Source organism: Cricetulus griseus, chromosome 6, assembly GCF_003668045.3.
Source record: "Cricetulus griseus strain 17A/GY chromosome 6, alternate assembly CriGri-PICRH-1.0, whole genome shotgun sequence".
Lineage (NCBI taxonomy): Eukaryota > Metazoa > Chordata > Mammalia > Rodentia > Cricetidae > Cricetulus > Cricetulus griseus.
The window spans coordinates 34,455,191-34,469,661 of record NC_048599.1 but is presented as its reverse complement, the minus strand read 5'-3'; the positions used below and the strand labels follow the sequence as shown (position 1 = coordinate 34,469,661).

Below are 14,471 nucleotides of genomic sequence, written 5' to 3'. Positions count from 1 at the left end.
TCACCTTCCTCCAGCCTCAAGGACACTGATAAGGACCCCCGACGTACCTTAGCAGCCGCCAACCGGGTGTGTCTAGTCTTCTACGCCCGCTGCACCACTGCACCTCTGCGGCAGCTTGCGTTACCAAAGACGCTGCAAGCCGCGCCCGCCTACGGGGAGCCGAGCCGATGATTGGCAGGGAAATCGACTGCCTAGCAACCAGCTCCGCCCTTGTCTCTGGGCTGAGGAGTCTGTCTGGTACCCGCCCCCGCCTTCGTCTGCAAGGCTTTGCTATAGGTATCCAAGAATATGCCTTCTCGGCGGCTGGAAGGGCCTGAAAGGTTGCGCTCCTACTCACCGTACGGGAGCCAGAGCCTTTAATCCGACAGACACTGAAGTTCCGGACAGCAGAAAGGAGACCTTGTGGCGACACTGCTGAGCAGAGCGGAGCAGGCACAGCACGGACGCCCCAGGCCGACCTGACGAAAGCCCGGCGCGACCGGACGAAGAAGGACCCTCGGCCGCCGGGCGCGCGCCTCCCCGGCCCCCGGGGCGACTTTTTCTCAGGTCTCCAAAACCGCCCTTATGGCTGAGGTGAAGGTGAAGGTGCAGCCACCGGACGCGGATCCGGTGGAAATAGAAAACAGGTAATGCAGTATTCCCGACTCAGGGTGAGCAAGTCAGCCGGGCAGCCGGACCCCTTCTCTCGTAGGCCCGCTTAGTGGCCGGAGCGGGCCGGGTGAGCACGCGGGAGCCGAATTGCGGGGTTCTAGACGCCCCCCTCCGGAATTGGGAGAGCAGAACTCTTTAGTAGCTGAAGAGCAGCGTTGACAGCTTGGAACCTTATGTAACTGGCTGCGCCAGGATTCTGTTAGGGTAGTGAGGACGCACTTGGAACCTGACGACGGCCAATGCCTGAAAAGAGACCCGCATTTCCCCTGTAGTCCTTGGTCATGTTTGAATTCATGTTCCATCTCAGGGTTGCTTGGTGTCCAACGGAAATTCCATAAGAGAACGTACGGGCCAAGTCAGGGTTCAGTTTGTGATTTCAAAGCATCATTGAGCCAAGTAACTTGAGTGAAGAGTGCCTTAAAGCCAATACTCCCCTGTAGCGTGCAGATATTTTTGAATTATAATGTAGGTAAAAGACAGCAACTTTCTCATCAGTTGTGGATAATACATTTATTACTCCTAAGGAGATATTTGAATTTGTTTGGAAGGGATAATTTTGCACACAGACCCCAGTTGTGTATCCCACACATCCCATCCCCGTATTCCACATTTGCCTTCTGTGACAGACCTAATGGCTTCATTTTGTTGTACTTATTCCCACTGATAATGTATCTCCCTCATTTGCCTTTTGAAACAAGCAAACGTAAATCATTAATACCTTTATTCCCAGAATTATAGAATTGTGCCACCAGTTCCCTCATGGAATCACAGATCAAGTAATTCAAAATGAAATGCCTCACATTGAAGCCCAACAACGGGCAGTGGCCATCAATAGACTGTTGTCCATGGTAAGGTGAATTCAACTAATTCATGTAATTTTTTGTATATTATGATTTTCCTTGCTTCCTGTCACATAATTGTGATGGTTAACTTTATGTGTCCACTTGACAGGGAGATGAGATTCCTAGGTATCTGGCTATATGCTGTTTCTGGGATGTTTTGGAACGTGGTAGTATTTGAAGTGTTAAACTGAGTGGGTAGGTGAGTGGGCACCATCCAATCTAGTATCAGCCTAAGTAGAACAGATAAATGGAGGACCAAGGAATTTACTCCAGACCTACTTTGAGTTCTTCTGTCTTCAGGACTCTTTGTTCTTAGGCCTTCAGATTCCATCTACACCATTGACAGTCTGTCTCTAAGGCTAATGCATCAGATCTATGCCATTGATCTGTGCCACTGGACTTTTTGAGTCTCTGGCTTGAAGGGGGGGATGTTACAAAACTTCTCACCCAACATAATCACATGAAGTAATCATAGCATGGTAAGCCTCTTTTTAGTGAACCAGTACACTAATTGAAAAGCCAAGATTGTGACTTGATTCCAAACCAGAGAAAGATTAAATTGTCTGAATTGAAAGAGAAAACAATTATGTGCCGTTTGACAAGATGAAGAAATATGTACAATTCTGTTATAGTTAATTATATTATTAGCTTAATTGACACAAAAGCACACATGGATGTAATTTGTTCTCACCTTCTTTTGCTTTCTGCTGATAGCACCTAGCTATTCCCTATAAAATATTTCCATTGTGATTTTTCTGTGAGTTATCACATAGCCTGTTCATTGGGTATCACAATGTCATTCAGAGCTTTTCAAGAGCAGGGAGAAGTCCCCCTGAAGGTCTTTGGGAAGAAGTATAGCCTCAGCTTCCAGAAACAATGCCATGGATTTTTCAGTGAAGCCCAAGAACCTGAAGCCCTAAAGCTTCTACTTCCTCCAATGTTTGAAAAACCCCACCAAGTACTGCCCCATGCTTTAAATCTGCTTATGTCTGTCTTTCTCAAGCCATTGAGTTCTCTTTTTCTTTCTTTCTTTTTTTTTTTTTTTTTTTTTTTTTTTTTTTTTTTTTTTTTGTTTGTTTTTTGAGACAGGGTTTCTTTGTGGCTGTGGAGGCTGTCTTGGAACTAGCTCTTGTAGACCAGGCTGGTCTCGAACTCACAGAGATCCACCTGCCTCTGCCTCCTAAGTGCTGGGATTAAAGGTGTGCGCCACCAACGCCTGCCCTGAGTTCCCATTTTCTGAGGGCATTTTGGTTTTATTTTATTAGCAGTTAGTTAAAGGAGTCCTTAAAACTTTAAAACTTCCTGCCTTGTATTCTGTCTAAAGCTTTGGCTAGGGATCAGAATTTGGCAAACTTTCTGTATGAACTGGTAATAAAATATCCTCTGTGTCCCATCGGGTTTCTGTCACAACTGTATTTCTTGTCATTTTAACAAGAGGCAACCACAAGCCATGAACAGGGATATGTACACATGTGGGTGTGGCTTTTTCTGATGAAGTTTTATTAGTAAGAAAACAAGCAGTGGCCTAGTGACTTTTGTTTTCACCGAAAGAAAAAGAAGTGCTGGAGATTTCTGGGCTTCCTTGTTATCCTTTAGGACTCAGCTCTGCTGCTGTCTCCAGGAAGCTACCTGAAGCCCCCAGGTTGCGCCGTAGTCATTTCTCTGAGTTTGTATCCACCCTTGTTTCTCTCTTAAAGCCAACCAGATAGTGTTGAAATCATCTCTGTGCTCCCTTTTTAGAATTTGTTTTGCCCTGGGAGTGTAGCTCGGGGGTAGAACACTCACCTAGCTTGCATGCTGCCCTGTGTTCAATCCTCAGCCTTATAATTATGTCAACAAATTGTCCCTTTAGCAGCGGGGGTCAATGGTACAGTATAGGTGTTTAGTGAGTGACTAGAATAGACTGAATAAATGACAGAAGGAAACTTCTGAATTCAGTTTTTGTGGTCCCACTTTGCCATTTGGTGTATTAGGGGAAGAGGGAGGGTGTTGCAGTTTGTCCAGTGTGTAAACATATTTTACAGTCTTAACACATAGTAGGGCCTCTTCTTGGTTATAATTTCCTGTAACTGCTGCAAGTCCAGTGGTACACACATCTGGATTATTCAAATGCTAGGACACAAGGAGGTTCAAAAGCATGGTAGAACATTCTTTATCTTACTTTGCTTCATTATATAACATATTAACACTAGAGACCTTTCGTTCATTGGTTGACCTTTCTGCCTAATTCTCCTATCACAAAATTAAAATTGTACATATTAGTAAATGTCAATAATTAAACTCCATAGTTTAACTTTTGTGTGCTGTTAAAATATTTATGTTTACACTTTATCTGGACTGAATTTTTATTAATATGAATTGTCTTAATTATATTTATTCATACTTTATGTAATTTGGATTTATTTGAATTTCAATATGGATTTTTATATTATCCTAAAATAGCTTTAAAAAGAAGATTTATTTACTCCGGGCAGTGGTAACACATATCTTTAATCTCAGCACCCTGGAGGCAGAGGCAGGCATATCTCTGTGAGTTCCAGGCCAGCCTGGTCTACAAAGCTTCACAAAGAAAGCCTGTATTGAAAGGTAGTGTTTTGCCTGCATGTATTGTCTGTGCATGGCATGGATGTCTGGTACCCACAAAGACCAGAAGAGGGACCTGGATTCCCTGAAATTAAAGTCACACATTGTTGTAAGCTGCCATGCTGGTGCTGAGAACTGAACCCCAGTCCTCCTTAAGTACAGCTCTTAACTGATGAGCCTTTAGCTCCCAGGGTTAAGAATACTTGCTCTTACAGAGGACTTGAGTTTGATTCCCAGTACCCACATACATGATGGCTCACACCTGGCTGTAACTGCTGTTCCAGGGATCCAATGTCCTTCTTTGGCCTCCATCAGCCATGTATACACATGATTCACAGACACACATGTTGGCAAAATACCTATATACAGTAAGAAATACATTTTTTAAAAAGTTATTTATGCCCTGGTCACATAACTAAGCCAAGGTAGCATTTGAGACATTGTTAGTATCTATCTCCTGTAGCTTGAACTGTCTTGAGACAGTTAAGTTTTTTAAAATACTTTGTTTGTGATAGGTAGGCAAAATCCTTAGTCTCAGGTGAAGAACTGACACTTACTGTTGGAATTGATGTATTTCCAGAGTAATTAACTATAATTTTCTATTTTAAAACACTTTAGGGTCAGTTGGATCTCTTAAGGAGTAATACAGGCCTTTTATATAGAATAAAGGAGACTCAGAATGCTGGGTAAGTAAGCACCTGTGTTTTTTTGTTTGTTTGTTTTTCTTCAAGATAAGATTTCTCTGTTTAACAGTCCTGGCTATCCCGGAACTCAATCTGTAGACCAGGCTGGCCTCGAACTCACAGAGATCTGCTTGCCTTTGCCTCCCAAGTGCTGGGATTAAAGGCATGTGCCACCACTGCCCAAGCACCTGTTGTTTTTTAATTTTAAGAAAATTTTAATTATATAAATGTAATGTATGCATTAGAAAAAAAAAAGCTAACATAGTAATAGGTATTGTGGCACACACCCAAATCCCAGAACTTGTGTGGTGATATATTATTTATGATTTGTTAAAGCTTGCCTGAGGATCCAGAAAAGCAAAGTCAGCTTCAAGCTGTAGTGATCAGGCAGTGGTGGTACCCACCTTTAGTCCCAGAAGCCAGTAGCTAGGTGGTGAGGTACATACCTTTAATCCTAGGACTCAGGATTAAGAGCTAGATGGATCTCTGTGAGTCCAAGGCCACCCAGATCTACACAAGAGTGAATCAGTCTAAAAAAGAATTATAGCTCACACCTTTAATCCCTGGACTCATGAGAGGTATATAAGACAGGTCTCAGAATCAGGCATTCATTCTCCAGCCACACTGAAGATAGGAAGGCTCAGTATCAGGTATTCATTCTCTAGCTACATTGAGGATTCTTCTGCCGCTCTGAAGAAAGGCAGCAGGATCAGCCCATTCAGCCTGAGATAGTAGTAAGAGTTTGTGGCCCACGACTTTGCTTTTCTGTTCTTCAGCCTAAAGTTTGAACCCAAATGTCTGTCTCCAGATCTTTTATTTTTGGTGTTACACACTTGGGAAGTGGGGAAGAAAGTTTAGTGTCATCCTTAGTTACACAGCAAGTTCAGGGCCAGCCTGAGCTGTGTGAGACTGTCTCAAATAAATAAATAAATAAATAAATAAATAAATAAATAGCATATAATATATATTATTATGTGTGAGTGTTATGTGTCTGTCTGTCTGTGTGTCTGTGTATACATAATGTAGCTAAGTGTGGTGGTGCACACCTAATATCCTGGCGCACTTGGAGGGCCAGAGGCAGATGGATCATGAGGTAGAAGACAGTTTAGGCTATACATCAAAAGACCCTGCCTTACAATAAGAAAACAAAACAAACTGATGTAAACTCATACCATCCCTGCTTTCTGTCCTGTGTTTCCATTTCCCAGAGTAATTGTTCTTGGTAATTTCTTCTAGATTCATAGGTGGTTGTATATTTATATATTATCTCTTTTTTCTTTCTTCTTTTTTACAAAACAAAACAAAACTGGATCATGCTACCCATACTGTTCTGTAACTTGTTTTTTTTTTTCACTTGTTGTACCTTGAACATGTTTTCATGTTGGTACACATAGCTCTGCCTCATTCTTTTTAAGTTAAGCCCTTCTTTTGGTAAATAAGTCAGTGTGATGGCCTTGGCTGCTGATTAACTTAAGTAGTTATGCAGATGATAACACAACCCACATTTTTTTTTTCATTTTTAAAATTCTGCTTTGTTCCCTGCAGTAAAATGAAGGGGTCCGATAACCAAGAAAAACTAGTCTACCAAATCATAGAGGATGCAGGGAATAAAGGTGAGCATGTGAAGGATGGTGCACTGTCTTTAGGTCTATACCTAAAGTGTTTCTTTGTTCTGTTTAGTTCATTTTATTTTTAAAGAGGGAATTCCACTATATAGTCCAGGCTTTCATGTTATCTTCTTGCCTTGTCTTCCTAAGTGGTGGGATTGCAGGCATGCCTGACATTTGCAGCTAAGCACATATGTTTTGTACATATTCTCTTCCTGCATGTACAACTTTCTTTTGTGGAAAGAAAACTCATGGCTTCCCATAGTAGGTATTTAGTGAATATAAGAACCACAGCCTTATTTTTTTCTGTCTTACAAATAGAATGTTGCTTAAATAATAGAAGTACATGCATTGAAACTGCTAAACTATTGTATTTTTTTGTTGGTTGAAGATGACAGATGACACCAACCTAAATTTAAGTTCCTTTTTTCACTTTTACTGTCTTAAGTGAAACTCAGAAAGTTGAGATTAGGGTAAAGGATTGAATGAGAGATAGGATAAGTTAATTCAACCCCATTCATATGTTTTTCTCTATTACAAGGTATTCTTGTTATATATTCTTTAGAAGATGCCCCACTGGATGATGAGGCATCCCTTTATCTTAGCACTCGTGAGACAGAGGCAGGTGGATGTCTGAGTTCATGTTCAGCCTGATTTATGCAGCAAGTTCCAGGCCAGCCAGGGCTGCATAGTGAGGCCCTGTCAAAAAACAAAAACACACTGGGATTCAAAGAAATTTCCAGTTAGAATATAAAACATACACCTGGTTACTGACTCTTTTGTTTCTTTATCCAATTTTTGTTTTTTGTCTTTAGGCTCTTTAAGTTTCTGAAAGCAGTTATAAAACTTTGTGTTAAAGGATGTGCTGTCAGCTTTTCTACTTTCTTACAGGAATATGGAGCAGAGATATTCGATACAAAAGTAACTTGCCATTAACAGAAATCAACAAAATTCTCAAGAATTTGGAAAGTAAAAAGCTTATCAAAGCCGTGAAGTCTGTAGCAGTAAGTAGTTGGCTTCCTGGGTTTCCCTCATTATGCTCACTTAAGTAAGCTGTTCCAGCTGTGTTTTCAGCCTTTCATTCTTTAATTCATGTTGGGATTTAAGACAAATGTTTTAAAAAGGACTAAAAATTTAGCTCCTGTTGTACTGACTTGAAACTGTGACCTACTGTACTCTTGATGTCTTGCTATTCTAAACTTTGTACTATATTCAGTAAGAAAGTCTGGAGCCTTGAGTACGTTTCCTAGTTTTCATGTTGTGTGAGATAACTTGATTTATCCTACATATTATCTTGCTCAGCATGTGTCTATTGATTGAGCTATGTCAGGTACTGCTCTGGGCTTGGAATACATTAACAACCAAGTCAGAGAAAGATCCCTTTCCTATGTCTCTTACACCATGTTTGTGGTTTTCTTTTCTTTTTCTCTCTATCTGGAATATTTAGTGATAGAAAGATGACCTATCTGGGTTGTTTGTGGCACACACCTTTAATCCCAGCACCCGGGAGGCCGAGGCAGGCAGATCTCTGTGAGTTCGAGGCCAGCCTGGTCTACAGAGCGAGTTCCCAGGACAGCCTCCAAAGCCATAGAGAAGCCCAGTCTCGAAAAACAAAAAGAAAAAGAAAAAAAAAATGAAAGAAAAGAAAAAAGAAAGAAAGATGATCTATTGGGAAGACATTCATGAAATGATGATAATGAAGAAGTCATGCTGACAAGGCAACACAGTATGACTCCCAACTAGGTGACATTGTGGCAAAGTAGAACTGTTAAGACAGTAAAAAGACAAACGTTTGCTGGTCTTGGAAATAGGGTCATAGGGAATATTGAGTAGATGAAGCACAGTAAATGTTTTGGAGCAGCTAACTATTCTATACACAAGAGTGTTAAGCGTGTGTTGAAACCTGTAGACACAGCACAGAGTAATCATAATTGTACTGTTTTATTTTGAGAGAGAGGTAATGTAACCAGGGCTGGTCTTGAATGTCTTGAATGCAGGATCTTTTCTGCCTTAACTACCTGATTGCTGGGATTTACATGTGTATGCCACCATGCCCAGCTATCTGCATTGTTTTTTTTAACTTTTATAAAAGTCGATTATAAATTAGGGGGATGCCAGAGTGGAATGTGGAATGTAGAACTAGAAACTGGGGGTTGGGTATAGCACAACAGTTAGAAGCAGTGGCTTCCAGAGGACCCAGGTTTGATTCCCAGCACCTACACGGTGGCCCACAACTGTCTGCAACTCTAGTTCTAGGGAATCTGACACCCTCTTTTAGCCTTTGTGGGTAACAGGCACAGACATACACAAATCTGCATACACATTAAGTAAAAAAAAATTTAAATTAAAAAGTAACTAAATGTGGCAGAATTTTAGAAATCATACAACTAGGGGTTAGAGGAATAGGGGCTAACCTAAGTACTTATAGACATGAATGGTGTCTATAAAACTAAAGACAAAGGAAAATGTGCTTATGCACTACACCATATCTAAACTGGTGTTCTTTTCCTTCCTGTGAGGCTCCTGATCCTGGGCAGGGCTGGCTGCAGTATAGTTCAGGTTAGAGGTACTGTCCACCCCTCCCCTCCAAAGATGGCCCTCACTTTAGACAACCGTCCCAAGTTCAGTAACTTGGCTATCTTTGCAGTATTCTGCACATCTGAAAATGTTCTGTCAGATAAACTTCAGTTTTTAGGTTTAGGTTCTGGAAAAGTTATAAACAAATGATCTGTGTATATTCTTTCCTAGGCCTCCAAAAAGAAGGTTTATATGCTCTATAACCTGCAGCCAGACCGATCTGTGACTGGTGGAGCGTGGTACAGTGACCAGGATTTTGAATCTGAATTTGTTGAGGTGCTTAACCAACAGTGTTTCAAATTCCTACAAACTAAGGTGAGGTCATTAAGGAAACATCACAAGCCCTTTAAAAATCTGCTCCATGAAAGATTTACTCTTGTATGTCCTATTGTATAAGATTGAAAATCCTAAAATTGGAAATTTTTACTAAACAATTTGCTGCTGTTGGTGTAGCACATGTGTTAACTTCAAAAAGCACGAGCATGCATTCTTGCTTGAGCCTCTTGTTCTAACCTTACAGGCAGAAACAGCAAGAGAAAGTAAACAGAATCCAATGATTCAAAGAAACAGTTCCTTCGCTTCATCACATGAAGTGTGGAAGTACATCTGTGAATTGGGCATCAGTAAGGTCAGAACTTGCTTTCTACACTGTCATATAAGGTGTGTCTTCTTCACAAGGCTGTAGCTTACAGTATATTTGACCCAGCCCCCCTTTCAGGTACTCATTGTGCTGAACCCACTTTGGAAAAGTGCAGTCCTCAGGTAGGCAGAGGCCTTCATGGTGGTCTGACTCTGGCTGAACTGTTTTTGAGCACAGTCATGGCAGTGCCGTCACCGCCCACAGTCAAAACATGCTGATAAGTTCTTGATGATATGACAGTTGAGCTTGACACATTAGTGTCATTTATTGGTATGTTCTTACCTAATGAAATGTAAGTAGTACCATCAGCACCCTTTTGAAGACCTGTACATCAGTACACTGATGCGTTTCATGATCAGCAAAGAAGCCAAAGTGGCATTTGGACAAGTCATCTTCACTTCCTGGTTCCCAGATTTCTCACTGATAAAAAAAACTAGAAACTAGAAGTATTCCATGGCTCAGGTGTCTCTCTCTGCTTAAAGACATTTCAAGAATCTCTGTCAATCTGGAGGAAGAGGTAGGTGAACTTCAGAATTCCAGGACAGCCAGGACTACACAGAGAAACTTGTCTCATGAGAAAAAAGAAAAATCCCCATCAAATTCTTGGGGAGGGAGATTTCTTCTTTGTTTTGGGTAGGCTCTTTGTTTCTTTTGTTTTTTTAAGAATGGTGAGGACATCAGTCAGTGTGAGGCTCTGCATGAAGTTATACTTCTGTCCTTAGAATTTCATTGGCTAATTTAGACTGTTACTTACTCTTTGTGCCTTCCGTTACTCTTCCCCAGAACATGGCCTCTCACTTCTGAACAAGCATGACCTTTGTTGTTTGTAATACTTCTCTGAAAGGATGCTTCCTTGTCCTTCACGCATGCTTTCTAACGTCCCCGTCTCTAGGTAGAGTTGTCTATGGAGGACATAGAAACCATCCTGAACACACTCATTTATGATGGGAAAGTGGAGATGACGATCATTGCTGCAAAGGAAGGCACTGTCGGCAGTGTAGATGGACACATGAAACTGTACAGGGCAGTCAACCCAATCCTCCCACCTACAGGCTTAGTCCGGGCACCCTGTGGACTCTGCCCCGTAAGTAAAAGCTGCTTCATTTTGTACTTTTATCACCACCATGTGCAAATGCCACATAAAGAAACAACAGGCACACCAGGCTTCCCACCAGCAAGTGTCACCTGAGCTATTCAAACTGCCACAGACTCTTGATAGACAGATTGTTAATGAACAGGTCTTACATTATTTCTTGGAGCATTCAGGGTAGGGACATGTCCTTCTGTTCTTGACCCTGAAATGGATACATTTTCATCGGGACTAACCATTTCTTCTCTGTAGGGAGGGAAATGAAATTTGTTCAAAAGCTGCCACGAGCCAAACTTATTCTAATCCTTCTGTGCCCAGGGCACTAGTGGTGTTATTTCCCCTAAGGAGTGAGAGAACTTAGGGCTGAGTGTAACTCAGTGGCAGAGCACATGCTTAGTATACACATGGCCTTTCGCCCCAGGTTTTAACCCCTAGTGCCCTCCCCCCAGAACAGAAGGAACTTAGACTTAAGCAGAAAGTATCACTTTGAATAAGTATAATTTTTTTTCCATTATGCTTTAGCACTTTCACTCATTCATTCCTAGGTAGTTCGTAAACACGGTGCTGGACATCCTGAGGCTACAGAGAGCAAAAGCACTCCCTATCCCTGTGGCATTTATATTCTTGGGCTGCTATTCTGACATATTCATTATGATAACCCTTGTCTGTACCTATAAGCTCTCTGTGACCCAGTTTCAACTCCTAAACAAAAGCCAACATCCTGTACATCCTACTTTACACCCTGTAAAGATAGTTAAGCATAAAACAACCTTCAATTTAGTACAAATTAAGTTGTTCATAAGTATAGGACTCACTTTCTTCACTCCTATGAACCAGCTGATAGCCTTTTACCAGTGGGCAGGTGAATGGGATCACCTTTATGATGTGTTAATAGGCCTCCAAGCTAGGCAGGATAGTGTACACCTTTAATCCCAGCACTTGTTAGGCAGAGCTTTGTGAGTTTCAGACCTGCCTGTTCTACATAGGGAGTTCTAGGACAGCTGGGACTATATAGTGAGACACTGTCTCAAAAAAAACAAAAACAAGCTAAAAACAAAAAGCTTATAAAAAGTTGACTATGATCACAAGGTAGGCACTGTTATATTGTGCTCCTAAATACAGTCCTAATCCAATTCAAATAGTGTTTTCTTTTTTTCTTGTGTTAGTACTGCTTTAAATCAATGGGGGTTTAGGTATTTTAAAACTTCAATTTGAAGCCGGTGGTAGTGGCGGCGCAGGCCTTTAATCCCAGCTCTTGGGAGGCAGAGGCAGGTGGATCTTTGTGAGTTCGAGGCCAGCCTGGTCTACAGAAGGAGTACCAGGACAGCCTCCAAAGCTACAGAGAAACCCTGTCTCGAAAAACAAAACAAAAAAGCTTCAATTTGAATGTGAACTTTTTTTTGTGTTTCTTTTTAAGGTTTTTGATGACTGCCATGAAGGTGGTGAGATTTCACCATCTAATTGTATTTACATGACAGAGTGGCTCGAATTTTAATAGAGAGCTGTGAATTTTACTTACATTTGGCAAATGAATTACTTGGAGAGCAAATAATTCATGATAGAACATCCAGTTTCTTTGAAAGCATACTTCTCTATGATGGATACTGACTTGCTGCTATGAAAACGTATTTATTTCCGAAGACAGAACACAAAGCAGATGAAGTTTAATAAAGTTTAATAGGGAAGTCTCTTCAAGAAAATACCTTGAAGCTCTGGAAAAGAAGCCAGCAAACCTACACTGACCAAGTACTGCGATAACAGATAGAGCGTGAAGGTGACATGTAAAGTTACTTGTTAATGTCTTCATTGAAACTCATCATATCAGGTTTATTATCACCATTTCTGTTGGTTCGTTCTTGGGTTTCATTGAGAGGAACAGCTGACGATGGGATGTGTGCAGACTTGGGGCCTGAATGTAAAGTGGACATCCGTTTTCCACACTGTCCATTCCTCTTCACTTCAGCAGCACTGTTTCAGGAGAGCATGCTGCCACACTGACTTTGTGTCCAGGACAGGAGTTTAGATCAGTGGTAGTCCATCCTAAAGGGGATAATCTCCCAACTCCTTTGTTGTTAAGGTTGTAAATCTCTCTGTATGGCTTAACTGTACTACTTGCCAGAATTTTTTCCAGATTCTTACTTCATGCCTATAGTTTGACCCTCTCTGCCATCAGCATCAAATTCAAATTTTGTAATCTAATCCCCATGTGCGATGTGATAAGTAGGACCTTTGGAAGGTGACAGATCGTGAGTGTAGAGTCCTCATGAGTGGAATTAGGGCCTGTATAGAAGACACCCAAAGTGTTCTGTTGGCTCTTTATCATTCCAGAGCACAGGGGAAAGAATAAGGATGTGGGCCCTTGTTAGACAGTAAATCTACCAGCACATTCGACTTCCCAGCTAGAAGCAGTTCTCAGTCTGTAGGTTGCAACCCCTTTGGGGTTTGAACAACCCTTTTAAGGGTTTGTCTGAGATCTTCAGAAAACAGACATTTACTTTACAGTTCATAACAGTAGCAACATTATAGTTACACAGTAGCAAAAAAAATAATTTTATGGTTGGGATGAGGACAACATGAGGAACTGTATTAAAGGGTCGCAGCATTACGAAAGTTGAAAACCAGTGATCTATTGTGTTCTATCAAAGCAGATAGAAGAGATAGTATCTAATATTTTAACTAAACTAAAACTAGCTGGGTATGATGGTGCACTCTTTTAATCCTAGTACTTGCGAGGCAGAGGTAGGTAGATCTTGGTTAATTTGAGACCCTTGGTTAATTTGGCCTACATAGTGAGTTCCAGGACAGCCAGGGCTATAGAGAAAGAGACCCTGTCTCAAAAAATAACAGTAGATCATTGCCCTTCGTTTTGAGGGGTGAGAACCTGTCTTTTACAGTATTTTAGATCGGTCTCCTTTTTTCTTCTTCTTTTCTAAAAACATGGAGTGCTGTGTCTAAGCAGAAAAAAAATCACTGTAGTTTGTTAGTCCCAGCACTGGGCACTGGAAAACACTAATTGTCGTGCTGTTACACAGAAGATAGCCATATGCCTTTTATGGATCTCAGTGGTTGATATTTGCTTTCCCTCTCCCTCTCCCTCTCCCTCTCCTCTTTTGAGACAAAGTTTTTCTGTATGGCCCTGGCTATCCTGAAACTTTAGACCATGTTGACCTTGAATTCAGAGATCCACCTGCCTCTGCCTCTGAGTGCTGGAATTAAAGGACTCTTCTACTATGTCTACTTTACTTTGTGTCTTAAAAGTTTCTTTATGTGAAACATGGGCCAACTGAAAGGGTTCACACTCCACCCTTGTATTCTGTCTTTTTGTTTTATTTTGTTGGAGAAGAGTCTTACTCTACACTGGAGTTCACTTTATGGTCTAGGCTGGCCTTGAACTTATGGTGGTTCTGCTTTAGCCTCCCAAGTGCTGGGATTACAGGCATTTAGCAGCCATGCCTGGCTTTCTATTATCTTGGTAATTAGATACTAAGTTTTAAATTTGCTGTGTCCCTTGCCTCACCAGAATAAAAAGGTACTTGAAAAGGTTTTCTTCATAGCATTTTTTTTTACTGGGTAGTTTTTGTAGCATATTATTTAATCTATTAACTGAAAGGGATAGATAAATATAACAAAATGTAGCAACTGTGCTGTAAATAAAATGAATTTGCCTACAGAAATAAGCTGTTATCCTTGGCCTCTAAAATCATGGTGCCACAAAGCAAAACTGCAGATGAAGTCCAGATACTTCAGTCTTTCTCAGTATTACGTATTTTGCTTACCTGAGAACATATACTCTAGTCT

At 41.0% G+C, this 14,471-nt stretch overlaps 2 protein-coding genes across 5 annotated transcripts in view; one reads left to right on the top strand and one right to left on the bottom strand.

Moving 5' to 3' along the window:
• Nucleotides 1-468, bottom strand: part of Dzank1 (double zinc ribbon and ankyrin repeat domains 1) — a 46,947-nt gene extending 46,479 nt beyond the window's left edge. For 3 of the 4 annotated variants that reach the window (XR_003486498.2, XM_027421616.2, XM_027421619.2), the window contains exon 1: nucleotides 48-249. The gene's annotated coding sequence lies outside the window, so the exon portion shown is untranslated. Of the gene's footprint in view, nucleotides 1-47; nucleotides 250-337 lie in introns of those variants that run through there. The other variant, XM_035446154.1, reaches the window with a different exon arrangement.
• Polr3f (RNA polymerase III subunit F) lies at nucleotides 452-14,217 on the top strand. Its single transcript, XM_027421621.2, has 9 exons — nucleotides 452-626; nucleotides 1,382-1,499; nucleotides 4,695-4,762; nucleotides 6,305-6,372; nucleotides 7,258-7,370; nucleotides 9,115-9,258; nucleotides 9,464-9,571; nucleotides 10,476-10,667; nucleotides 12,091-14,217. The coding sequence occupies exons 1-9, from the start codon at nucleotides 565-567 to the stop codon at nucleotides 12,166-12,168; spliced, it is 951 nt and encodes a 316-aa protein (XP_027277422.1). The 5' UTR covers nucleotides 452-564; the 3' UTR covers nucleotides 12,169-14,217.
• Nucleotides 14,218-14,471: the final 254 nt, after the last annotated feature.